The 27116-nt window shown below is 41.3% G+C and overlaps 3 protein-coding genes across 4 annotated transcripts; all 3 read right to left on the bottom strand.

Moving 5' to 3' along the window:
- Positions 1-278: 278 nt before the first annotated feature.
- LOC147261807 (uncharacterized) lies at positions 279-1760 on the bottom strand. The gene is made up of 5 exons (XM_086205019.1): positions 1439-1760; positions 1257-1353; positions 1051-1167; positions 722-800; positions 279-615 (listed from the first exon to the last, which is right to left on the bottom strand). Exons 1-5 carry the CDS (start codon positions 1552-1554, stop codon positions 500-502), a joined length of 525 nt encoding a protein of 174 aa, XP_086061145.1. The 5' UTR covers positions 1555-1760; the 3' UTR covers positions 279-499.
- Positions 1761-5042: 3282 nt separating this feature from the next.
- LOC147261806 (uncharacterized) lies at positions 5043-6391 on the bottom strand. Its single transcript, XM_086205017.1, has 5 exons — positions 6274-6391; positions 6092-6188; positions 5887-6003; positions 5372-5450; positions 5043-5227 (listed from the first exon to the last, which is right to left on the bottom strand). Exons 1-5 carry the CDS (start codon positions 6387-6389, stop codon positions 5139-5141), a joined length of 498 nt encoding a protein of 165 aa, XP_086061143.1. The 5' UTR covers positions 6390-6391; the 3' UTR covers positions 5043-5138.
- Positions 6392-9021: 2630 nt separating this feature from the next.
- On the bottom strand, positions 9022-26914 carry mmp16b (matrix metallopeptidase 16b (membrane-inserted)). 2 transcript variants are annotated; one of them, XM_086204026.1, is made up of 11 exons: positions 26317-26914; positions 24354-24502; positions 24145-24159; positions 23698-23814; positions 22381-22685; positions 17879-18040; positions 16938-17155; positions 16716-16854; positions 15579-15729; positions 13128-13243; positions 9022-12155 (listed from the first exon to the last, which is right to left on the bottom strand). In XM_086204026.1, the coding sequence occupies exons 1-11, from the start codon at positions 26443-26445 to the stop codon at positions 11794-11796; spliced, it is 1863 nt and encodes a 620-aa protein (XP_086060152.1). In that variant the 5' UTR covers positions 26446-26914; the 3' UTR covers positions 9022-11793. The 2 variants fall into 2 exon arrangements, with proteins under 2 accessions (XP_086060152.1, XP_086060153.1); XM_086204027.1 differs by lacking the exon at positions 24145-24159.
- Positions 26915-27116: the final 202 nt, after the last annotated feature.

The following is a 27116-nucleotide window of genomic DNA, read 5'->3' as shown; positions in this document are numbered from 1 at the left end:
ATACCAGACTAATACTATAAATGTCTGAAGAGGACTGATTACAAAACAAGACCCAGGTGAAGCACTGATAAAAGGCGAGAAAAAGACAAAGAAAGTGACAAGGACACAAAGACACAGAAGGGAAGAGCTTACAAATCAGGAGAGGAAATGAACAGAGTAAACTAAAACATAGGTAGAAACACCAACTTGAAACACACCAGTGAAAAACCAGGAACACATGATCACTACCAAACGAGTCACTGATACAGACTAAAAAGTCAAAAACTCTCAGGCCATAACAAACCAAGACACGTTCCTGACTGTTCCGATTTTTTTAATCAGCAGATGATTACTTGTCATTTCGACATGAACAGATCATCTTCACTCACAATTATGAAATAAGCATCAGTCCTGCAAAGAATAAGAGGTACTGACAAAACAGGTAGAGATATATTAAAAATAGAAATAACACCAAAATGACAAACTGGCCCGGCGATCTGTGCCAAATGATCATTGTAAGTCAATAAAATCTCAGTAATTCTGCTTGTGAGACTCCACAGGTGGCAAGTCCGTATCCCAGGCACGCCCACTCATTGGTCATCTCCATGAAGCCTGGTGATGAGGTGAGTCCACTGGCTAGAGACACAAAATGTGGAAATCCCATCATTTTACATCTAGAACAGCTAACATGAGGAAAAACTTCAACTGAATTCAAAGAAAAAACAAAGCCATGCAAGCTCACCCGACAACAGGTTGTAGAGGTTGCAGTAGTTGAGTCCACCGTCAAGAAGCTGGGTGAATCCCAGAGATGTGGACTGGGCCTGGTTAGTAAATTTGGAGGCATTAGCTTAAACCAGTAGACACACAGTAAACCTAGTACGGGCTCCTGCAGTTATGGCTGAAGTTGATTATTTCTTATATCAGCCACAATGCATAAAAACATTCTGCTACCCAAAACCGTGAGTCTGCAGGAAGTAAAAGATCAAACCTTCTGAAATATTACAGCTAATACTGCATGCATACAGAGTTATTGGCCATGTAGACTTAAAAATGAGTGTTACTGACACTTACAGTCACTTGGCAGCCGCCGGTCATTATTGGATTGAAGGTAAATGTAATGTTTTCAGCCTGAAAGCCATCTGGGGAGGTGTGGTTGGCTTTGATAGATGGAAGGGTGGCTGACACAAGCTGGACCAGAAAAGAGGATATGATGATATATGATCCGGAATATCTAACATCTAAAAGCATCATTAGCGTAATGAGAAAGTGGTTCTTACCATATAGTGGCATTCATCACAGGCAGTCAGAGGGCTGAATGCTTGAATCTGTTGAGTGATGATGGCATTGACCTCAGCACAAGGAGCTGCAAAGAGCCTGGAAGTAGAGAGAGTCACACAGTCAGACACAACAGAGTATCAAAAATACAGAAATGACAAAACTCTCATCCTGCAGAACTTACCAGAGAGTCCTGCAGAAAGCATGGTAAGGAACAGGAACAGGGACAGGAGTGGAGGCTGAAGAACCAAACAGCCCTGCAATCAGAGCAGAAGCCAGCAGCAGAGTCCCGGTGGTCATGATGAAGCCGGAACAGGTTATGAAGCAGAGCTCAGGGGGGGCTGAGTGAAGGAAGCAAGAGAATTTATACCAAATTTGAGTCGGTAACACTGCGTGACATTGATTTCATACAAGGTGGGACTGTGGTCTTGAGGTCTCCATTGTGTCCCTTTGTTTGCTCCTGTTTGCCTGAGGATCCTGGGGTCCTGCTTTTAGAACAGTGGGTGTGTATGTTTGTGTTTGTGAGTGTCTGTGTGCACGCGTGCATGCGTGTTCGTGTGTGCGTGCGAGCGTTATGTCTTCTTTGCTTGAGATTTTTTCTTTTTGCCTTTGTACTCTTAAGAACACCCGCAGCTTCTTGATGCTTGTTTCTCTTTTCCAGGGATTATAGGTTCATAAAGACAAGGTTGTAGAGGCGTGTTTAACGATATAAATCAACGAGCTAATTCTACTAACTTCTTAGTTTGTGCTGCCATATTTTATGTTTGCGCAATGGACTTTCACACGGACTTATTTATCAGATGTTTACTCCTCACTCAACATCTGACCTCAACAACTAAATAATCCTACAAACGAAAATGAGTCAGCTGATGTGGGAAGAGCCATCAGACAGGCTGCCACATTGAAAAAGAAGCGTTATGTGCTTCAATTGGTTAATGATGGTTTTCACCATGACCTACACGAGTATGACACAGAAACACACCAACGCACATAATCATGATAATCACTGCTGAACAACAGCAGTGAAGTACACTTAGTACAACTGGGCTATCATGTGTCATGCAGGAAGAACTTGTACCATCTAATTTATCATCTCCTCTTCACCCATGGCTTTAAACATCCAGTTCTGAATCCTCAGGCCTTCACGCTCTTGGAGAAGTTTAGCCGGGTGGAAGGACAATGAAACTTTTTTTTTTTTTTTAATGAAATGAGGACATATCCAAGAAGAGTCTGGAGATTAACAGGATAACAGCGGCAGGTCAGAGCGCAGGGATGTCCTCCTTGCACTCAGTCCCCTTCTAAAATAACAGGTAGCCTATTTCAAGTCATTTGAATTATTAAAGTCTTTTTTTTGTGTATGCGCAGGCTTTGCGGCATGTGATTCCTGTTTTATCAGGTATGTGGACTCAACAGTATTTGTGTTATCCATCCTGTCGTCCAGTGTTGGTTGGTGATTTTCTGGCCTTGATGTGCTTTTAGGATAATAAACAAATGATTCAGTGTCACATGTTTTTCTTTTGCTCTGGAACTTTTTATTCTGACTTGAAACAACTATAAGACCATGTCAATCAGTTTAATGGCGATGACATGAAGCTGGGTGTAATAACAGAATACTTGTGAAGCCTTATTTTGACTTTGATGGTGATGTGAATTATTTCCAGTATAGAAACTGGATTTTTGTGCATTTTTTTTGTATGTGTCATATCGACAAAGAACACCCCCTCTGAGTACCTGAGTAAGCATAAGTGCCCAGTTGAACCCATTAAAACTGCATTTCTAGTTCCCACAGCTATTAGAGTGCAAATCCATGCACTCTAATAGGCTTTCATTCTGAACGACTGGCTCCAAAATGATAGTTTTTCACATTTTTTAACAGATTTTGGCATTTTCTCTTGTTTGGCTTGTGCGACAAAAAATCATTGCATGTCCAACAGCAGAAGGGGACCAAAATGTTGCCAGTACAGAAGGATTAAGGTCCAGGATTCACAAAAAAATTGTGGTAAATGTGATGTGAACAACAGAAGCTTGATTTTTATCCGAATTAAAAATCAAGAAACCAGCAGGTGCATTTTCACATATTTAGCGTCTATCGTGAGAGTTACCATAGAAACCAAACAAACAAAACTTAGAGACACGTAAGGTTTCTCCATCTTTGCATGCAGGAGTCCCTTCATCCGCTCACAATTAGACCACGATCAAATTTCATTTCGTTCAACATTTCTATTTATCATTTTAGAGCAGTAGCTTACAGCAAATTATTAGTTCTTCCTGTCAAACCCCTCCATGCATTTACATGACAGTAAATGGGCTTGGACCGTCAGTAAAGGGAGGAGGTGACCCACAACACCACTTATAAACCATTTACTGGCTAGTCCTGACCCCCCTGGCAGCCACACCTTTCATCATGTGACCATAATGACCCACATGCTGACTGACAGCATCAACGACTCACATGTGACCCTCAGCGACTCACAAGATGTTCATGAATCTAATCTCACAAAAGAACCAAAACAAATCATGTCCAAGACACAAAGAATTAGAAAAGCACTAATACCCCTACCCTTACTGGTCAGGGTGCATTAGTGACTGAGATGATGAGTTGATACAAAATCTGCAGAAATTTCCAGAGCCATTAAATACCCAAGAGGTTGTGTGACCAGGGAGCAAATGCAAATTAAAGAAATAAATTGTTTGGACCGGTTTTGGGGATAGGGGTGACGGAATTATCGATACAGTGCGTCCCTCCACATCTGCCTCCACAGGTCAAGAGGTCAAGTGATTCCCACCATAAAACATCTACTTCTACTTTCCATAACCTGGATGGGAGGATCAGTGTAATCAGAGCTCTCACATACTCCTCTTCAACAATGTGCACCACTTCAAGGACAGCTGACTGATCGGGGTCAGGCTCGTCGTAATAGCGGACCAGTTTCAGGGTGTATTGGGATACCTCAGTGGTGACGTTCAGGCTGCAGTTTTGTGAAAATGCTGTATTAGTGAGCAGACAGGACTAGAGGTTACAGCGTGACTGAGGTATGTGTGGTTCTTGCAACAACCATTCATTATTTGTCACTTATGCAACTTTTATTCTAGAGCTCTGCTGAGGGAGGCCAGTGATTTCTACCAGAGTTTATACCAAGCTAATGTGGGTCGACAGTGCTCATGTGACTTTGTGTTGATAATTGCCGAGTCTCCTCACTGAGCGTGAAATACATCCTTCTGCCTAAGTCAGATATCTGAGGACTCCACAAGTTCTCTTCCTTTGACAAGCTCACACCCAGGAAACCTCCATCGCAACAGGCAGCATGAAATGGCTCCAAATCCAGTTTGCAAAGCTGCATTTTCATCCAAAGGTTGAATGAGATCGGAATATTCAGAAAAAGGAGTAGATCGATATTCAACACCAGTCAATAGATTGATTCCCACTGGACATTCTTGTATCAGTCAGTGCCAGTGCTTGTTTACTGCTTGCAGCAACCAAGTCTGTTTTTGTTTTTTTTAATCACTGTTTTTTGCATGGTGTCTGATGAAATGAAGGTCTTTGCCACCTGACTGAAGTCCGCAGGATCTGTGATTGCTCAAATGACAACAATCACATTTGGTTAATTGTGATACTTCATTGAGATTAAAGCTTTGCTTGGGCAGCAGGAAAGAATGTTTGTAGAAGAAATATGTTCATCAAGTCAGATTCCCTCTCTGTCTTCATGCCATTATGCACTTAAAATATGCAGATATACACACAGAGAATCGGATGAAAGTGCAACATTTATTGGTATCTCAGTGTGATTGTAGGTTACAGTACAATTAAGTTGACATAAGATCAGTTTGTTTGTCATGATAGGCAATTGTTCTATGATTTCATTTGACTTCATCAATGCAGCTTGTTAGCCTCGACAGGGGGCGAATCTGGATCCAAGACACGCCCACTCATTGGTCATCTCCATGAATCCCGGTGCTGAGGTGAGGTCACTGGCTAGAGACACAAAACGTGGAGATCTGTATTTATGCATAAAGCTCATAGAAACAGGTGTGGTAATGTTATATTTTAAGCAACACGGAACAGCGTGCATGAGAAGTTACTTCATGTCTATAAATAATTGACGCCATACTGGCTCACCTGACAACAGGTTGTAGAGGTTGCAGTAATTGAGTCCACCGTCAAGAAGCTTAGTGAATCCCAGAGACTTGGACAGGGCCTGGTTGATGAAGTCAAAGGAATTTTAGCATAAACTAGTAGACACACAGTGAGACTACGGCGGTGCTCTTTGCAGCGTCTTACGTTCATATTTGCAATAATGCATAGAAATAATATTTGAGGTCAGAAGACTGTAACTCAAATCGAGTGGAACTCCAAAAATGAGACATGTGGGTATATGGAATATAACAGTAATATATATTTGTGTTTCATTCACATAAATATTTACTGGACATCACAAATGACCCTTTTTGACTTTAATTTGAGTTTAATTTCCTGACATGTTTTTTACTACATATGACAAAACCCCTTATTGATTACGTAAATCATAACCAAAGTTTATCATTTCCATTTTTTTCAGTGAATGTATAGTTCCCAAGAGCTACTCTGGAGCTCACGGAGGGAGGACTTATTCCCACAGTTTTATTGATGCTCACACTGACACGGCAGCCACCACTGATTACTGGATCGAAGGTGAACACGATGATTTCAGCCTGGAGGCCATCTGGGGAGGTGTGGTTGGCTTTGATAGATGGAAGGGTGGCTGACACAAGCTGGACCAGAAAAGAGGATATGATGGTTATATACATTCGAATTTTTTTCTGTAATCTTAAAAAAAATATTGCAAAAAGTGGTTCTTACCATATAGTGGCATTCATCACAGGCAGTCAGAGGGCTGAATGCTTGAATCTGTTGAGTGATGATGGCATTGACCTCAGCACAAGGAGCTGCAAAGAGCCTGGAAGTAGAGAGAGTCACACGGTCAGACACAACAGAGTATCAAAAATACAGAAATGACAAAACTCTCTTCCTGCAGAACTTACAAGAGAGTCCTGCAGAAAGCATGGTAAGGAACAGGAACAGGGACAGGAGTGGAGGCTGAAGAACCAAACAGCCCTGCAATCAGAGCAGAAGCCAGCAGCAGAGTCCCGGTGGTCATGATGAAGCCGGAACAGGTTATGAAGCAGAGCTCAGGGGGGGCTGAGTGAAGGAAGCAAGAGAATTTATACCAAATTTGAGTCGGTAACACTGCGTGACATTGATTTCATACAAGGTGGGACTGTGGTCTTGAGGTCTCCATTGTGTCAAGTTGACCCCAGGCTCCTGCTGGCCTGAGGACCCTGGGGTCTCTCAATCAGGCAGCTAAGTCACAGTGTTACTCGGTCTGAAAACCCTCTAATACTTCAGAAAAGATGTCTTATGAATCGAGAAAATTCTTCCCTTTCTAGAGCTGAACATGATAGTGATTGTTTGTAAGGGAGCACCTCACAGATGGAGTGTTTTTGTTCTAGCAAATAAATATAATATGATGCAACATCTGAGGAACAAAGAAACAATAGCTCAAAGCCAGGTGTCTTCTTTGAATCAGAAGGAATTACTAAATACCAAAAATTTCTGTACATTCAAATTCCTTTCTCCCTTGATGCAGTGGTTGTAGTTTCAATTTGCTTTTAATACAGACTGGATCAAATAAAAACATTCAAACAAAAGCAACCAGGAAAGACACACTGCTGTTGAATTTTCACTCCATATGTTCTCATATGTCACTCAGTGGATGGAACACCAGAGACAAAAATGACCAAAAAAACGGAGAGAAACTAAAAGCGACTGCAAAGCTTTTTGCGATGTCCTGATTTTATTTCGATGACTGACCTTTTAAATAGGTTCTTCTTTTTCTCTTGAATCTTTTTCACCTGATCCTGTGATTTCACACGTCTACTAATAGTCACCTGTTTTGCCCATGGCAGTCATGCCTCTGCCTTTCACACACCTTTTGCTAATCATGCTGTCACCTCACTGAGCTTTATTCCATTTGTAGAGGCATGGCCCCGTGGGGGGTAACCTATTTATCTGCTTCTCATTCTGTCCTCTTATCTCTCTCGTATGCCTACCCCCCCCTTCCTTTTTTCTTTTTTTTTTTACATATCTGATAATTGAGGTTGTCAAATACTGTCATTTCTGTATGTTTGTTTGAAAAATGACATGAATTATCATTATTCTATCCATGTATATCAGTTTACTCAAATAGTGTGTTTTCTTGCACTTCCATACATACAGTAGTTTCTGCTCAGTTATGTTTAAAGTGATTTAAAAAAAACATCATTTCACAAGTCACTTTCAAATGTAGCAGGAGCCAAACAGTCCTAGCGAGAGTTCAGAGCGAATGAAACTATCAGACTCGTTTTTTTTAATCAGTAGAACTATGTTTTATGAGCGGTGGGATTGGTATAATCCAACCCTATTTGCTTCTCCTCTCTATAATCTTGCCGCAACAATCCATTTATCACAAATCAGGGCTGGTGACAATGAGAGGACTCAAACGCAGACTCTCAGGGACAGTTCAGTATTCATTGATGAACGTGTTAATGTTTCACGGATCTGCAATGAGGCGATATGCACCGCAAAACATTTGGTGAACAAGATGCGCATGCCAAATTGTTTTGTTTCAAAGATAAATGCTTCTTTAATGGTGCCGCTAACCCATCTGTATCCTCAGGCCGTCACTCTGTTGGAGAGGGTTACATGGGGTTAGACTTGGGTGATTTGTATGTGAGAGTATACAAACACATTTCACGCTTGTTTTATTTATACTGCGTAGCTTCCTTATCCATTGAGCAGATGGATCTGGAAGTTCTTCCAAGTAGATTCCCTGTCCTCATGTACACATGCGGTGCTTTTAACATCTTGACAGTGATTGAGCGAGACTTTTCTTCCACTCTTACCTCTCTGGTGTATCGATTTGCTGTTTAATTGGCCCATCTACTTTCTTTAGTGGCACGCCAAATTAGCCGTAATGCTTTGCAGCGTACATCCAGGCAGACAGAAGCAAGGACAGATTTGCATCTTCAATATGCAACGTAAAACTCCAGCTATTTCAAGTGATCTAAGAGGAAGAAAATGCTGTTGAAATGTTGATAAGATCTGAAAGTTTGACTCTCTAAAGCTTCTCCTTGACCAGAAGTTCCTGAGACAGTACTACCGGACACTATTTGTCTTGGAATGAAGTGTTCCTTTGGCCCATTGTTGACTGTGTTTCGACTGGTGTCTAAAGACCCACAAAGGTTTAGCAAATTAGTCCGCTGACATCTAGTAAGGCTTGCACAGTATCATCACTCTATCAATTGTAATCTCTTGTTATTCTGCCGCATGACGTTTCCATAGCAACAATAAACAGTTTGCGGATTTTACTGAAATGATGGAATGACAGTGGAAGAAGTGTGAAAAAACAAGCTGTGTACATCTCCTTTGTTAGCAATAGCAATTTGTAGCAACATTCTAAACCATATTTCGCTCGTGTAAATATCATAACAACACATCTACGGAACATCTGAGTTTCTAAATAGGAAATGCACCCTCACGGGAGGTTCCAGTTAAAATGTCCAACTGGGAGCTCATAAAAAAATTCAGTCTTTCCAGCTCAACCGGAACGCAGAATAAATTCAGTCCCTGGTTGTTGTCCAAAGGTTCCTAGTTTCTGGGGAAAGTTCTTGTGGTCGAAAAGGGGCTTCAGCTAGATCACCAAGTGAAACATTTGTTGAGAAACTAAAAGTCGTAGGATTTCTCGGTACCAGGAAAAAACAATCAGTGCATTTCAAACCCACTTTATTGACAGCTTCTTGCCCTCAGTACAATGCAATGCAAGAATTGAGGTGCTGAGCACAGAAGAATAAATACGGTAATAAATACAGTACTGACTCGCCTCACTGGCCATCTGCAGTTGACACTCGCTGGAGCCATCAGACCCTCACCACAAATCCACAAACTGATAAGACATCACACACAACACTGAGCCAGAGGTTTTTGCTTCCACCTTAAATTACAGCGGTCGACATGGATCAACATGGACTGATAATGCGCAGCAATTCAGCTCTGCCTCAGATGTTCCTGCCTTTAAAATATACATTTCCTCTTATTAACTGGGCAACTTTCACTAATCTCCCATGGGCTATATCTGCCTTCATGCAGATATCCGTTTGCAGAGATTATCCTCTCACCTGAAGATCGGTACAGGGAGTAAAGACTGGAAGCAAGTAATTTCACACGGTTCATAAAGATGAATCTGTCAACGCATCCGTTGCATTAACATGAAAGAATGAACAGTACAATAATATTCAAATAATTAATGGTCACAGCTATGAAAGGATGACATCTTAGTTAAACAGCGGCATGCATTGCCCTTATGTATCCCACATAAATAATGATGAGATAAACCCATCAGTTACGGTTCAATCAGCTGAAGATTTTAACTTTGAACTCAATTTCCTCATCCGATATGTCATAAAACATCATGGCTATCAATGGAAGATTACATCAGAAGTCCTGCACAGTTGACGTTTCACTACTGTATGTTTCAAGTAGAAGAGTAAGAAAAACAAGGAATATTAAAAAATTACATCATGAATGCTCACTTTAAAAATCTGAAACTGACACCACTTTTGTTACGTGTATGGCAGGCAACCAAAGGCAATATATATTCATTAGTATCTAGGCTGTGTATTGCATTTATACAATACATGAGGCTCTGTTTTGTTGCTCCTTATCCTTGTTTTAATTCAACAGCGTTCATCATATGCTAAATTATGTTATGTTTATATATGTAAAGTTCTATTTCATTGTATATATATATGAGAAATATTTGTTAGAATTTTGCTTTCCAAAATGGCCATTTAAAATTCCGTTATTTGTGTGAATGTTTGTTACTTCTTATGAAAAAATAACTGTAGTTTTCTGTGATGGTTATTAAAGAGACAGTGCATAAATAACCAGTAAAAACCAGTTCAATTTTGTCCCTGGCATCCAGAATCAATACAACAGTCATTACCTTTATTTTCACTGATTCATTTCAGTTCAGACATGGGTTTTTTTCTTCAACATTGCATTTCTTCACTTATTTGCAACATCTCGGTGGAGCGATGGAGCAATAATCGCCTGTTGATGCAAGGTTGACACGCCTGTGGTATCTGAAGATACTTTTCCTCTTGAGAAATACGTCAGCTTTTTTTTTTCCTTTCTCTTTTTTTCTCCCGTCAGTCTGACCTGCTTCTTAAAACATTATGTAAACTTACAAACCTTGTACAAAAAACATGAAAAAATATGGAATATGGATTCGTAAAGCTGTTTAAAATGACACTTGTTTGGAGTGTTGGTGTCCAAACTCAGCGGGAAAAAAAAAGGGAACCAGGATATTCGCTGTTCAATAAGTGACACTACAGCACATTACAGTACATATATAGTGTGGGTAATCGCTCTCTCTCTCTCTCTCTCTCTCTCTCTCTCTCTCTCTCTCTCTCTCTCACACACACACACACACACACACACACACACACACACACACACACCAACCATCCCTTTCTCTCTAATACCCTCCGGTGAGGCAGTAAATGAAGGCTGATGGTCTACTTGCCTTAGCACATTTCCAAGAGCATTGAACCCAGTACAGATAAAACTGCTAGTTTTGAACTTGCATTATGGGCAGTAATTAACGCCTTCATACACGGTTTGTATTCCTACTGTGTCAGTCAAGCTTGCAGAGAAAAGGAGAGAGAAAGGAGTAAAAGCAATCTGGGATTAAGGCAGTCTCATAAATATTGCAGAGAGGTTTCTGGCCCCTGTTTTGGAGATCGACTGCCACAAACAGTCTTCAGTTGCTAGCTCTTACTAACGGCTGCCTCCTTCTCCCCACAGATTACACAACAGAAGGAGTGGATATGAATAGAAATGGCAAAAAGAAAATCTGATGTCACAATGTTCGATCCACGGAGGAAAAATATCCCGTCAGAAAACAACATTGAGCAGTAATCCTCTTTGGAAGAAAAGGTCATATTTGGTCTGCGTTTCAGTCCTTCACTCGTTGAATCTTTTACAGGGAGCCTAAATTAAAAAAAAAAAAAAAAGAAGAAGAAAAAAGCACGTCTCAGGGCGATTTAATTAAGAAATGAAAGTAAAGTAGAAGCCTATGTCTAATTTGTCCGCTGGAGTTAGTGCTAGAGGCTTTTTAAGCAGTGTGCAGAGACGAGGATAGACAAAAGGTCCCACTTACTGACAGTAGCTTACTCACTTAATTGAGTTCATTCCAAGATAAAAGTCAAAGCAGATACATACATATTAGTTGGACATAAGAGATGTGGCTCCTTCACTGTCTTCAGTTGAGTTCCTCTGATCATTTTGCCTCCTTGCAGCTTGCACAACAGGTTTTTATGGCAGTTTTTAAAATCTGCAAACATGGCAAGCATTATGTGCCGTAGCCTTTACAGTGCTTCCAATTACTGTTCTCAGGGCTTCAAGCTATAACCTTTATCAGAGCGTCCGTCACACCCGTCCTTATACAGTGTGCTAACAATCCCTCAGACCCACTCCTGCATGGAGCGCTTGCAGTACAGTATGTGGCGCTGCGTGCTCTTCCTCCTGAACTGGAAAACTGTGTAAAGCAGGACCATCATGCACAGCGCCAGGACGCAGGGGATAGCGATGGCCACTGCTTTCTCTGTGCCCCCTGTGCTGTCCAGTTTTATGACAACGTCCACATCGCCGTTGTCATAGTGGCGCTCCTCTGCCACTGGAGGGCTCCAGTCCCAGTCGGGGTCTGGAGGTAGACCATCACAGCCCATGAAGTCCCTCAGGATGGACCTCGGGTAGCCAAGCTCCACACGAAGCAGCTGGTTGTTGAACTTCCAGTATTCCTTTCCCTTGTAAAAGTAGGTAAAGCCTAGATGGAGGAATTATGACTTTGAGTTACTTATTTGTATCAGCATCATGAACAAGACTAACACTTTATTGTTATTACTTTACAGTAAATTAGAGAAATCTTAACTTGATGTAAAAATTCACTGGTCCAGTTCCTGTTTAATTGTCAAGTGAATTCTAAACAAACTTTGGAAATGTTGGGAAAAAAAAGGGAAAGACAATCAGGTGTGTGTCCATTTTGAGGCAAAAGAAGTAGGCTATGCAATGCATAATTTCCTTAGAAGATGGAGATATCAAACAAACTAGTGGAGGAGGAAGTCATCTTGGACATCGAGAGGTTCTGAGGAATTACTTTCAGTTGGATAAGTTGAAATTGTTCTTTGGGGCCAGCTAGAATCGGTCATGTTGCATGCTGTGCAGAGACAAAGACAAAGCTTGGGAATGTCAGGAATGATGCTGGCAGCTGGTCAGTTACGTGAGTTAAAGATGCTACGAGCCAAAATCTCACATTTTGTGACTTTTCTCTTTTGAAAGAAAATTCAAATTCAAAATGTGCATCAAAATATGTTGATATATGTGCTTTGCAAGACCACAATCTTATGGAAATAGAAAATGAAGAGAAGTAGAAGGACGTGGAGATTACTGCTGATTGTGCATCAGAGTACCTCTAATGAGTGGATAATTCTTTCCTGAAACTGGGCCAAAGACATGCAGAAACATTATGTGCCCCTATTAACTGCTCTAGATGCAGTGTTTTGCAACAGCAGTGTAAGCAAGAGTTCCTGTTTTGCTTTTTTTTAGGATCTGACAGCTTTAAAGTGTGACTTTACACTGTACTTTTAACATTTCATGGAGAAACGCCAGAAAATTGTAGAGAAGTTCTGTCAACTTCAGTGAAACAACAACAAGAACAACAACAACATAACAAAACTATACCATGAAACTTTTTGGCACCAGTCTCTAACTAAATTTAGAGTTAGAAAAGCTGACTTACCATTCGCTTTATCCACAAAAGCCCCTTGTGGGGAGTCAGGGATGCCCTTCCAGATGGTGATTGGTTTTGGATAACCCGGGTCCATGGTCCTCATGTCTTCATTGTACCTCCAGTATCTGCAAAAGGGACACACACGCACACAAAAAAATACAATAATAATTGCGTCCCAAAGTCTGGTTTGATGGTTCATTGGCCCTCTAACTGGGTTTGTGGGATTGTGATGAATCAAACGTCGGCAGTTTTGAGAGGCGAGCCTTTCTGAGCACAGAGGTTTCTGCTCTTCATGGTAAAAGGCTATAAAAGCCAGCGCTCCCTTCCAGACAAGCATGGCAAATATACGCGTGCCCTGGACAATCAATCGTCTTCACTCAGTCAAATCATGGAAATTTCAGTCTCTGACTTATTTAACATGACCACAAAGCACAATCAATCAATTCTCTATATTCTGTTTATCTGCAGCATGGGTTCCTTTCAGGCGTTGTTGTGATTTATCTGCTTTTCATACACTGGCGCTGACACACATAAATCCTTATACACAGTGTCATTTCTTTAGATCAGAACAAACACCATCCTGTCACATGCACACACGCGCAAACGCAGACGTAAAATCATGGCACGGACGATAGACAGAACGTCCTGTTTGTCAAGATGTGCAGCAGCAGGTTGAGAGATGACAGTATCATGACAAAGCATTTTGTCATCTCTCATCACAAGGTCACCTGACCTTTGAGGATGTGATTTATTATGGCAGCTGAACAAACTTGTCACATTGGCATACTCTCAAACTGTAAGACCCTCGCCACACACAGAATCTCCTCCAAAGTCCCAAGTTTATATCCAGTGATTTACACGACTTAATGCAAATTCTTGACATGTAAAGGTTACATGTAGTGTGATAGTATAGTCTTTATCTCTATGTACAATAAATATGTCCATGGATGACGTCATGTGTGCTTTCCAGAACAACATGTTCAGATACATTTGTAGCCTTTTTTGCCTTTTGTGTCCATGATGAAAAGAACAAAAGACGCCAATACGCCATAATGAGTGTCACACCAGTAGCATAAATTACAAATATATTGACGTAGTATGTCTCACAATCTTTGATCCAGAAAATATGTTCAATATACCTCCTAAGGCTTCAACTGACAATTATGTTCATTGTCAATTAATCTGGCGATTATTTTCATGACAAATCCGTTAACCGTTTGGTCTATAAAATGCTACGAAAATCAGAAAAATGCTCATCAAAATCTCCCAGAGCCCAAAGTGATGTGTCAAACTGGTTATTTTGTTCATCCAGAAGTCTAAAACCCCGAGTTTTTCTGACATGCTCACAAAAGAATCAACAGATCCTTACATGTAAGAGTTTGGAACTGTCAACTATTCCATATTTTTGCTTCAAAAAGAACTGAAACAATCAATAAATAATCAAAACACATTGCTGCTTATCATATAATTGATTTTCAATTCATTGTTGAATCTGTAATATTAACCGAGGCTTGTTCTAAAAGTAATCTAATTACTCTTACAAACACCGGGTCATTATGGGTTGAGTCTCTATGCTGATGACTTGCAATTATACTTCTCTCTCAACTAGAAAGATTTTAATCAATTTAAAAAAAAAAATCTCAATGAGGCCCAAAAATCCCTCCTGTCTACTATTGATCAGACTGAGGTTTTTAGTATCTGAGCTTCAAAGCACCTGGACTCTCTTTTCCCAAAATATATAAAACTGCAACCAAAAAAATAAAATCTCAGTTTCATCTCTGATAACAGACTGTGGTGAAACAAGCATGTGAACACAGTCGTTCAGTCCTACATCTCAGGGGGTTTATCAAACAGAAAACTAGAGGCTGTTATAGCCTACATGCTTTTATTTCCTCTCTTTTTGGACGGCGGTAACTCTCTATACTCGCCTGTGAATCATCAGACTTTACATAATCTACAGCTTGTTCAGAATACAGCAGCCAGACTCCTCATCAAAAACGAAACAAAAGAGGACATCATTCAATGTTTTATTCTTTCTTGTAAGGCTCTTTTGTAGTTTTCTTTTGAAAAGCGCCGTATAAATAAAGAATATGAATAACAAGAATACGTCGGCTGCTTTTCAAGGCCTTTTTTTTTTTTAAACTGAGGCGACACAAAACAGTTTACATGAAGATGCGGAATAAAATATGCCAAACTCAAACATGCATTGATCAACAATCCAATATTGAATATCTCACAAAGGAACAGTCCAAAAATGGGTAAAGATGAGAAGAACAAAGAAGCCAACATATATATTTTTATCTTTCATTTCTAAGAATCACCTTTCAAAATACTGTCAAACAAAAATATACAACAATTGTAATTGGAAACCTTTGGAGGATGTTTTTCTCTTTCTTGTCAGCCCGATTGTTTGCTACAAGCTATTAATAGATAGAGTCCCAATAAAAGTTCCATACATACCTGTCTCCTTTGAAGAAGTAGGTTTTGGCGGCATCCTCCCACCAGACAGCCGTCTCAATACTCTGAGTGGGCATACCGCTCCCAAACAGCGAGATGTCCTGAGGGTACGAAGGCTGGAGAGTTGTGTCCTTGAAGACCCAGAACCGGTTTCCTGAAGCACAAACATTAAGTTAAGATGAAGACATGACCCCCAAAAATGGTAACAGACAAACTCCTGTCAGCTCATTACTCACTCAAGCTTTCTCTGTTTTTTTTTTTAATCTACTTATTTCTATTTGTGTGATTTTAAGGGTCAAATGTATCACCTTTGTTTATACGTTTTCTGCGGAGCGGAACATGTATGTATGCAGTATTATCTATAATACAATAAACAGCGAGATGATTCTCTGAAGGCAGTTCCACCGAGACTTGTTGTTTTGAGTTTTATTGAAGCGATTGTTGCATTTAATTCAGTTTGATCATAAGTGCCTCAGGCAAAGTGAGGAGAGCTTCTGTGGTGATGTGCTGGCAGTAAGTAGCTAGACACACACATGCACACACACACACACACACACACACGCACACGCACTCACGCACACACACGCACACACACACACACACGCTCACACTTAAGTCCCCCTGAGTGAATAAATAAAGCATGAGGCACTCTGATCCTACTGGGTGACAGATGTCATGTTAATCTGCCTGATGGACGGATGGACTTGCATCCATTCTGTTACCCTCCAGAACACAATATAACTGCACAGTCCACCCAGTTTATTACACCATGATGATGAAAGATTACTGCATGTTAGAGATCACACTTGTGTACATTGTTGTAGTAAAACAATTCACTGCCATTACATCATTGTAAATTAGCAGGAAAATACAAGAATTGCAGCATTTTTGTAACTGAGGGTTCAGGGGTTGATTTGACTGATTGAGTCATTTTGTTCTAAAATGGAATCTGGGGTGAATAATGATGAAGGGGCAATGTTTTTAACCCAAATTCATTGTGAGCCAATGCCTTTCCTTAGTAAACAACCTTAAATGAGTTGCGAAAAGCCGATTTTAAAATACAAATGGGGACTTTGTAACCAGTGTATCCATCCACAGCATCTGCTGTAAAAAGGAAAACAAATCTGATGTTCTTACTACCTTTGAAGAACACAAATTTCCCCTCGCTGTTCTCATAGACGGCATCGATTTTGGGAGGCAATCCTTTCCAGAAGTAGTTAATCTGCATGGGGTATCCAGGGACTACCGAGTTGTCTCGTACTCTCCAGAACCACTGGTCCTGTACAAGAGCACAAGGCAGAATCATCAGCATCATCATGAAAACCTGTATCCATATTTATACCTGCTGATGATCCACTTTACCTTAAACACAAAAAGTTCCTGTCTGAGGATGGCCAAGGTGTTGAAGCCTCCATCACAGATGTTGGGTTTGGAGTTAGGGTTGGAGGGCTTTGCGCCCTGCGGAGGGCGATGAGGCCTGGCATGGCGGTCATGCTTGCGGGGGTCTGAAGGAAGGTGGAAGCGGGGAGGAGGGACTGTGGGTGGAGGCCTGGTTGGCTGCGGGGCTCTATCTGGTGGACCTAAAACAATGAAAACATTTGAATCTTGCCCTCGTTTTATTCTCTTTGTCCTCTTTGAATATTATGTAATCATGCAGTGGGGTTGTTTTTTGTTGTTGTTTTTTTTGTTTTTGCACCTTTCATTTTGGCACAGATGATTTAGCCAAGTCGGAGCTGTGCTGGCTGACTCATGTTGTTTTGAAAATGCTGATTGCCAGACCTCGTTCACAGCTGAGGAATTCTGCTACTTGCTATTCAACCAAATATGACCCAGTTGTCTTATGTAGCAGGTTTCATAATACATTTTTAATAATCTGTTACATTTTTATAATCTTGAAGTTTAAATACAAAAGTATAGGGTCAAAAACTCTACAAAATAAATATGGCACGGACAGAGTGATACACGGTATAAACTAGCAGCCTACCGGAGCACAGAAGTCACGCAGCAGAGCATCATTGGACTTTTGTCCAAATTAAAATGATGTGTAGAAAGTCTTACTGACATGAAACAGGTAACTTTGCACATTTCACTGTCTACATCTGCAGGATTAAATACAAAGTTACTTTTACAGTCAAATTAGTTTTATTTTGTAGTTTCTTTTACAGTTGAACAAATGCTTTTCATCATTTTCTGCTTAAACAAAATATTAAAATTTGTAATATATGGAGTGGGTGGGGGGGTTCATGTTACTGATAAGCCTTATCTAAGGCAAAAATGAATGTAGAGTGTAAATTGAGGATTACCATAAATTTTCTGGATGCCCTGTAGGTCATCGTGAGGTAGTTTGAAGTTCTCTGTGTCCATGTACTGGTAGAAAGGAGCCATGATAGCAGTGGGGTCATTGGAGTGTTCCAAACCGAGGGCGTGTCCCAGCTCGTGAACCGCAACCAGGAACAGGTCGTTGCCTGAGGAAGAGACGAAAGGCAGCTGCATTGACTCTTAATAAGAGCATCTTTATGATATTCATAAATAACTGGTGTTACACTCCAGATCCTGGAGCTGAAGAGAGCATAAACAAGTGCACACAGCCAGTAAATTCTCAGACTTTTAGTCACCTCAGCCACAAATTCAACTTGTCTGTGTTCAAGCAGGTTTCAATCAAGCAGGGATCAGGCAGCTTTAAAAAAAAAAGATGCATGTGTGCACATTTGAGTTCAGCGGCAAAGGGATATAAGTGAAATAAACATTTCTATTAGATAAGAAGCTGCCTTAACTTCTGCATTCACCTCTCTTTATCCATCAGTTTTTCCATCACACAGGGAGCTTCATCAGGACATAAGCAGAAAAATAGTAAGTGCCACTGTATGCATTTTTTATTTAAGGAGGTTGTTACGTAAGGTTATCTACTTCCACTACCACAAATATTTTTGGTAGTGTGCATCTCCTTTTACCTGCTAAAAGCATTCATGTTTTCTTCCAGGGCTGTGTTTCAGAAGGCTGGTTTAACAAACTCAAAACATTTCTTATGTCAAAGCGAAGGTGAGGAGATTATTTAGATCAGACTTAGTAAATAGATCTTCGCTGTTGCCTCTTAAAGGCTTCAGTAAAAAACCTGTTACTTTTCACAGCTCATATGCTTTTAGAACCTGTGATAGACTTTATTTTCTTCCACAAAACAAATAACTGACAGCTAATTGGTAGATTAATCAGCAAAAGGTGACCTTCAACAGGACAATACCCCACTCTTAATTAAACTGTCATCTAGATCCCCACCAAATTAATCCATATCATCCCTGGTAATGTGAATTTATTTCATAAAGGTCCATGTAGTACTTCCTGGGAAATTAATGAAAATGTCATCTCGCAAAAGAAAGTGAAAAGAAATCCCTTGATATGATCGGAGATTCACATCTGCAGCCAAATTTAATGGTTTCTTCCTTCCCTCACGCTCTACTCTTCCTATAAAGCTTCAAGTAAATCATCCTGCCGTTTTTTTGTTTTTTGTTTTTGTTTTTTGTTTTTTTGCGTAATCCTGACAAGCGGCAGACAAACACAAAAACCGAACAAATCACACAACCTCTTTGGTGGGTGGCAACAAAAATAATCATCCGGTGCAGCCTTCTGGTCCACAGTGAATCTAACAACCATTAAGCTATTCTGGTGCAATGTAGTGCAAGTAAAGATTACTGGAGGTATAAACTGGCAAACGTGAGCGCTTCTTCTCTTTTGTGGCATTAGAGAAGATAAGCACACATGTGAGCCATTGAGAGCAGAGGGACGCTCACGTTGCTACCCAAGGCACCACCGAGCAACAAAACCCATGTTATTACAAAGCATCTGAGCACATACAAATGTCAGCCCAGCACAAGCAAACATTGAGGTTCCTGTTTAATCATAATTACGCACATGCACACACACGCGTACGTGCACACACACGCGTACGTGCACACACACGTGCACGTGCACACACACGCGCACGTGCACACACAAAAAAAGAAATGGCATGGTCAGTGTCTACGGTCAGCACTAAGCTCATAGTGTCAACCTGATTTAGCAGGAAGTACAACATTTGCGTACAGCTTGTGACTGAATGTGTCCCCAGGAGATTGTTGCCCTTTAAAACATGATATCCACTCCTGCTGGCGGCGCTGTACAGAACAACCACTGACCCTCAGCCAGCAGCTAAAAGGTTACACCTCCCCCTCTTCCCATTTATAATACAACCAGCCTCTTCCACCAAACCAAAAATGTCCCATAAGGGCTCCCAAGTGACCAGCCTGAGCTACCATTAGCGCACATGTCAACATGCAACATTTACAATTACACCGCTGTGAAAGCCCATTAAAGCTTTCCAGCTTTCCAGACACATAAGCTCAGACAGGAGCTTTTCAGAATCAGCCTCGGTACTCCACATGGACAACCGAGGGACGCTGAGGAGGGGTGAGCATGAGTATGACTTGAAAGTCGGAGACAATTACCACTGGAGTATGAAAACAAAGGAAGAAGAAGAGGAAGAAGAAAACAGGGGAAGGACGGCGGGCTGATGGGTGACAAGCATTTTCCCTGAACATACAAAAATATGAGCTTCTTTCTCACGAATGGGAGGATAGGATAAGCACATGGGTATTAGCAAAGCAGCCTGTGACAAGCCTGGCACCCCGTAGGTAGGGTAATTTAGTGTGTTTGGATGCTAAGAAAGGCCTCTGATCTCTATTTCTGGGCTGCTGCACCCTGACACAATGCACACTGGCAGGATGCTCTACTTTCCATGTTATGTGGGCCACTTCGTAACAAAATATAACATAAAATAGCCCAACCGATCATAACTTTGCCCAGAATAACATGACATAACTTGTTTAACTAGCCTCCTGATGTAAGACAATTTAGCGTGACATTCCTTGACACTTAAAGGAGTTGCTATTAACCTTCTCTTTGTGTTGGCTTTGGCGGACCCCTCTGGCCAAAACCCCACTGTTTACCAAAATGATGACAAGATCAGTCATAATATAAAGATGTTCTCTCTGACTCAGGAGCGTGAAACAAGGATGCCATATATTTAACCAGTGCAATACAGAGTGATGAGGTAAAATTCTTTTCTTTCTTTTAAAATTGCTGACAATGTAAGATACTTCAATAATATGATGATTGTGAAACTTGTAGCGTTGTGTTACATTTTAGCACCATTATCTGACATGAAAGGTGAGACTACACCCGAGCTTTTGTTGCTCAGTCATCATAAATTTCATTTCATCTGATTTTCCAGGAAACCGACCTGAGCACAGGTTGTTAGAGGCACGATATAGAAATGGCAAACCTCCTGGGTGATGGACCTGTTTGCCTGAGAAGGTTATAGAGGCGTCAGTGTTACATTTATACAGCTACATAATAAGGTAAAAGGTCATAACAGCCGTTGTAAAGGTAGAAGATGTAACACGGAACAAAAATGTCTAAAAACTGAGTTTGTGTAGTTATACAATCCATTCCAACAATTCCACCACTACACAAATCTGTAATTGTATTCAGTGTGTTTCCTTCAATATGAATTCACATAGCACATTTCCATTTTAATGCAAATGTCATGGCTATCAAGAGCATTTTTATCTTCCAAAAAGGCAGAAGTTGACTAAACTGTCTCCACTAAGCTAACACATAAGGTATAACTACACAACAAAATTCAACCACGGATAGTTGACTCATTCAGCCACATAATCTTAGCTACAGTACGGTAGCGGATGCACGTCATGGTAGCGTGTTACCTGTGAATGTTGAATAAAATGGCATAACATGAATAAACATGAATAAAAATAATGTGGTAAAATCTGAATATATCACGTTGTCCATGAACATGATTTCTACCTGAACAAGAAATCAGATCATAATGAAAAATCCCACCATGATCCCAAGCTACATTACATTAACACGCTACCTCTTTTGTTATTGTTTATAACCCTCAAAAACACAATGACAATAATGAAACCGCGCGTGAATTTTTACTTTTCCATCAGCCTGTTTTGAAGCAAACCACCGAGCTACAACAAAATGGCAAAAAAATAAAACCCCACAGAATAGCCATAATCATGTGCCAGCAAACAATGTCTCAAAATAGCTGTGCTTTCTATCCTGTCATCTGAAGGCTTATTATGCAGGAAAAAAGCATCCATATCCTGACAGATGGGGTGATGCGTCTTTACAGAGCACAGCCGATGAAAGATTTCTCAGCATTCTTTGTTTTTGTTTAAGCATCCTTCATACTGGGCCCTGTGATACCATCTCTGTCATTTTGCCCTCCTGCCAAGCCATCTGTATTCCAACTATTTACTTTCCATCAGTCCTTATCTTCCTCTAGCCATGGCTGAGTATTTTTCTCTTCCCTCTTCTGTCCTCACTCTTTCCAGACTTGTTTTCTTACCTGACAACAACCTGCATTTCACATTTCCTATTTCCTTCCTCTCTTCTCTAATCTCAGCTCGGCTTCTCTGACACCTCGTCTTACTTCTGCCTGCAAGGATTTGAGAATTAACTCCTGTTTAAGTTTCAATTAAAATTTTAAATTGATAATCAAGTTACAATAATCGTGGTACCATTTATCGTTTCGTAAATCTCAGGGAAAAAAATCATATCTATTTTTTAGATGTAATTTTTAAAATAATTTTCATTATATTTAAACTTCAAAGAAATCTAGTTCAGGCAAAACTGACCAAAATAATCCTGATGATGATTTTGCAATGATCAAGCAGCCCAAGTTTCTACCATCATTGTCACGAGTCAATCTTTTACGTTTACATCCATTTTCTTTCCCACTCACCATCATGGTTGGGGTTCCCAAGGGTCCAGGGCTCATCAGAGTCAAAGTGCGTGTCCCCTCCTATGCCTGGACCTGGGAAATAAGCGTGGGCGAGGAATCCCCCCTCCCCATCGAAGGGTGAGCTGTCACCGTGAAAACCCGAAGCGAAAATGATGGTGATGTCCACGTCACGCCTGCCAGTCTCCAGGGCACTGTATGGAACGGCCTCGAACCGGAGGGGAGTCACACCCTGCCACACGTCAAACGCCCGTCGGATGGCATCATGAGTCTCCCGGGCGCCCACCTTTGGCGTGACATTTTTAATGCTTTAAGAAGAAAAGATGCAAAGCCAGTCAGCAGAAGACAAGAAAAAGCTCTGCAAAATGCAGTTAAATAATGTAGAATAAGTTGTGGGTGCAGCCCCTCAACCCTCGCCTTGTTATCCCATTAATTTAGAGAGATTTAAAAAAAAAAACTTTTCAAAATAAGGAGACACAAAAAAAGTACTTGAGACAACTATTTCAAGCCCGGCAGCATTCACTGAACTTTTCCATAGCCGTCTTTATCAGTCGCTAGCAGGCAGAGAGGAATTGTGAATCTTCTCTCTCTCTCGCTGCCCATTTTCATGAATAAAGTGCAGTCAGCAGCAGCGCTGGCTCTGCACTGATTGACATTCCATTTGGAGAGGTGCCTCATCAGTTCAAATTAGGGGAGGGAGGAAGGATTTGAATAAATTGCCAGCGTTATCGTCTATTACTGCTGAAACCTGTCAATTTGCAGTTGTGCCAGAGACCCGATTATCGGTTCTCCTCAGAACCTATTAAAGGCTGGAGCTTAACAGTGGAGATAAGAAGGTTTCTGCTGAGATTAGGGACATTTTACACTCAAGAATTTCAAACAATTTCATATGACCAGCCAGAAAAGCCTCCAATCTTCATGCTACTCAGCTAAAATAGTTTGTTTTGTGTTATGAAAAGGAAACGGAAAAGAAAATGGAAGAAAAACTACTTAGTCCAATTTTTTTATTATGCCAGCAGGCTATCCAAATGCTGTAATGTAAATATATTCACTACACACACGGGCAAAAGTGTGTGATAATTTTTGAGTTTTTACATTCTTGAGTGTGTGCCTGTGTGCCAGTGTGTGTGTGAGTGTGTGTATATGCCCCCTCATATGTGACGTATTTGAGTGGTCTCTATGACAACAAGAGCGTATGTGATCCCAGGTGATTCAAGATGAGAGACTGAAGAGAGCTGAGAAAATTAACACATACTAACCCTACAATAAGCCCTGTAAAACTCTATGGTTGCTATGACAACTGCCTCCACTGTCTCTCACCTGTAGGTGATGTGTGTACGCTGCCACTTCTGTCCTGTCAGCGCGTATCTCCGCTTCCGTGACCTTGAAACACTTTTGAATCTGTCCGGAACACCGCAGCGTGGCTTTTGCATCCAACTTGAGAGGAGAAGAGAAGAGAAGAGAAGAGAAGAAAGAGAAGAGAAGAAAGAGAAGAGGAGGTGACTCAAGTTTGCTGACTCAATCGGGAGGTAAACACCATCACAAGACAACATAACCCGCAGAAGTGAACTCAGTGGTTCTCTTTCTAACAAGTGCCAAAGTGTCACAGCAGCAAAAGGAGTGTGTTTTTGTGCAAACTAATTCAAACAATCTCATTTACAAAAATTACACCTAAATAAGGGCTGAGAGGAAATCAAATTCAGACCACAACTAAGTAACACAAGTACAGAACACACACAATATGTAGGCAAAAACATTCGTTCTCACCTCAGAGTGATATCACTGCATCATCATGCAAAATGAGAAGAAGGAAAAGTGTTAAAAACCGTCACCTGAGGTTGTTTCAGGCAAGGTGATAGCGGGTGACGTTAACATCTCTATTTCTGCTCTTCTCTAATCATTTTATTCCCACACTTGCTCAGGCCTCATTGTCATGTGCAGCTTGTGTTTATCTACCACAACGTTTGTATACTCACTCCTTGGTCTTCTCATCCAGCGTCCCTGTGACATTGAGACCATAGACGCGCTGCATGGCAGCAATGGCTGAGTGCATGGTTTGGGCCGAGCGCAGGACAGACATTCCTGGTTCTGTGCGGGGAAGGTAGCCATACCTCTGTAGCCATCCCTGCACAGAGGGAATAAAATATGTACGATTAGAGACAGCACACCAAGAATTTGCCCGTTCTTGGACTGGTTGACATTCTTGGACTCACTTGTCCACAGCCATGATGAAAAGCCGTTCTGTTGAGCGTTAATGAATGAGTTAATCACCTATTACTGGGTGTATGACTCACCCAGACTGTTGTGCTATGTGCAATTCATCTGAAGTGAAAGAATACAGAGGAGCGCATTCCCATTAAGTCGATTGTACTTCTTTAGTATTGATATCTCACATCGTGCAAGCTGTCTAACAGACGTACACACTCGAAAACAGAAGTACTTGTGTACCTAAAAGAGTGCAAATGCTTGTTGTAGGGGACTCTGTACCCTTTCTGTTAGTCACAAGTTTCCCTTCAGCCTTTTTGAAGATTATATTGCACTTTGGAGGTGACAACTGTACCTTTGAGGCAACATTCTTCACAACTGTACCTGAAAGAACTGAACTGTTCTTGTCTCGTACCTCCATTTTTGAGTGGGTGCCCAGTAAATGTTTAATGAAGATAAATTGTTGTCAGGTTTTTCCACAACAAGAGTGATTCAAAGTGGCAAATTTCCAGCCATTGGCCTGTGTCTTTAACCTCTAGTCTGTTGTCAATTCCATCTTAAAAATGCAATGAGTCCAGCTGGCTGAGCATCATTTATTCTTCATCTCACAAGAGGCTGTGTAGTGTCAAATCACAGCTATTATTACCAGAAAACCGCACAGTTATATTTATATTCCGCATCCCATTGTGCATGAGATGTTTAGAAGCTTTAATGAGGAATGTGTTATGTGTAGGATTGAGGCCCAGCTTCCACTTGCCCTGCACAGAGAGTGTGTGCCTTAACACAGGGCAGAGAGGTGAGATTGAGCATCATCCGAGAAGGGGGGTGGGGGTGGGGGTGACAGCCAGACTCAACCCTGATGCCGAGAACCACGAGGTGCCCACGCCATCCACAGCTGTCCACATGCCAAACAGCTGCCTGGCTGCACAGCCTCTGAGATGAGATATGCTCCAGCCAGCTAATCTGTCCATCCCTCCCCGACCTGCCTCTGCTGAGCTCAACGCCTTGTTTATCCCTGTCTCCCTCTCTCCTGCGGGTGTGTTTCCTGTGTGTGTGTGTGTGTGTTTCCTGTGTGTGTTGTGTTTATTCAAAAGGCACAGATCTCAAAGAGATATCAGGCAGATTTCAGTGAGCCATAAAATTGAATAATTATCTGTGAGTGTGTGTGTGTGTGTGTGTGTGTGTGTGTGTGTGTGTGTGTGTGTGTGTGTCAGCCTCTACATTTAATTTCTTTGGAGAGGTGGGAGGAGAGCCTGTGGAGAGGATCAAAATTACATTGATTATTACATTACAAAAAAACCCTGTTATACAACTTATGTCTGTAGATGTTAAATCTCCTTCAACACCAGTGATGCTGCCTGACTGGAAGCTGGCCTGTCACCACTGTCCATGAATACATTAAAGCGTGAATCATCTGAAATAGACCACCGCATGCAATCATATCTGGGTTGCACATTTGGGATCAGTGGGCTGGATCAGCTCAGCTCATGGACCGCAGTGTAATAACCTCAAATGAGCATCCTTCTGTTTCATTGCACCCCACAAAGGAAGAATGCGCGATATTCTCGCCGTTCTGTGCGCGATCTGTCTTGATAGGTTCACAATGTCTCCGTGTTCGTGTGAATTGTTCCCAAGGAGACCGAAGGGAGTCAATAATAAACATGTTATTGACGACGTGGAGGAGACAGCGCGGTCATTTATGATAAGCAACGGAGGGAAGGCCATTTATCTTACCTCAACGCTGAACTGATGAGCCTCCTCTCCGGATACGATGCACGAAATCCACAGCAGAAAATGCAAGCAGAATGCTGCCGCGTGAATGCAATCCGATGGTTTTCTTTTACTGGAGGATACTAAGGTCATAATGACCTGTTTTTCCCGAGTGTTTATTAGAAGAAGCCGCCCGTCTGCTTTGGCTCTTATGTCAAATGAAAACCATCAGGCGAGCTGTCAAGGCAGATGACAACGAGAAAAAGGGCCCCGCGTTTTCACAAATCCCGATGGTGGCATAAAGTGTTCCGATGTCAAGCAGAGATAAGGCGACATGTCAGAGCCGCTGCCCTCGCCATTCTTATTTACATCGGGCGCTTCATCCATCCAGATCCAGCAGCAGCAGCAGTAGCAGCAGCAGCAGCAGCATCAATGCCTGTGTACAGTAGCGACCCAGTCTGCGCCAGATTGGCTCCCTCCCGATTCCACGCCTGCGCTTTGATTTCTCTCACAGCGCAGCGCTGCTTGGCAGCATCCTGAGAGATGAATGCAATCCTGCAGAACTGAACTGCCTGTACGTTTGACTTCCACACCACAGAGACCACTGAAGCGTACATGCTGTCAGGTAGTTTGATCTTAAAGGCTGTAAATAAAGGCCTTGCTGATGAACAGATGCGCCTACATTCCTCCCAAGCAAGATCACCATGTAGCTAAACTGCATATAACTAAATATAACCTCCATCTTGTAAATACAAAGTAACCCATCATCCACTTTTATCTTTTGAATTCTGCAAACTGACACATAAGAGATTTCATAAACTGAG

This window comes from Aulostomus chinensis, chromosome 5 (genome assembly GCF_037954235.1).
Source record: "Aulostomus chinensis isolate RoL2024-O1b breed Wild chromosome 5, RoL_Achi_v1.0, whole genome shotgun sequence".
Classification (NCBI taxonomy): Eukaryota; Metazoa; Chordata; class Actinopteri; order Syngnathiformes; family Aulostomidae; genus Aulostomus; species Aulostomus chinensis.
The sequence above is the reverse complement of the archived record's forward strand: the minus strand, read 5'-3'. Positions and strand labels throughout refer to the sequence as shown.

Bases quoted from the DNA above. Each gene is read 5' to 3' on its own strand.
- LOC147261807 (XM_086205019.1), bottom strand. From the start codon at position 1,554: ATGACCACCGGGACTCTGCTGCTGGCTTCTGCTCTGATTGCAGGGCTG. The intron at 1,168-1,256 runs GTAAGAACCACT...TTTCTGGTCCAG, and splicing joins GTGATGAATGCCACTATATG to CTTGTGTCAGCCACCCTTCC. The intron at 616-721 runs GTGAGCTTGCAT...TTGTGTCTCTAG, and splicing joins CCTCTACAACCTGTTGTCGG to CCAGTGGACTCACCTCATCA.
- LOC147261806 (XM_086205017.1), bottom strand. From the start codon at position 6,389: ATGACCACCGGGACTCTGCTGCTGGCTTCTGCTCTGATTGCAGGGCTG. The intron at 5,451-5,886 runs GTGAGCATCAAT...TTCATCAACCAG, and splicing joins GTGGTGGCTGCCGTGTCAGT to GCCCTGTCCAAGTCTCTGGG. The intron at 5,228-5,371 runs GTGAGCCAGTAT...TTGTGTCTCTAG, and splicing joins CCTCTACAACCTGTTGTCAG to CCAGTGACCTCACCTCAGCA.
- mmp16b (XM_086204026.1), bottom strand. From the start codon at position 26,445: ATGACCTTAGTATCCTCCAGTAAAAGAAAACCATCGGATTGCATTCAC. The intron at 16,855-16,937 runs GTAAAGTGGATC...GCTCTTGTACAG, and splicing joins AGGAACTTTTTGTGTTTAAG to GACCAGTGGTTCTGGAGAGT. The intron at 15,730-16,715 runs GTAGTAAGAACA...TTTGTGCTTCAG, and splicing joins GAAATTTGTGTTCTTCAAAG to GAAACCGGTTCTGGGTCTTC.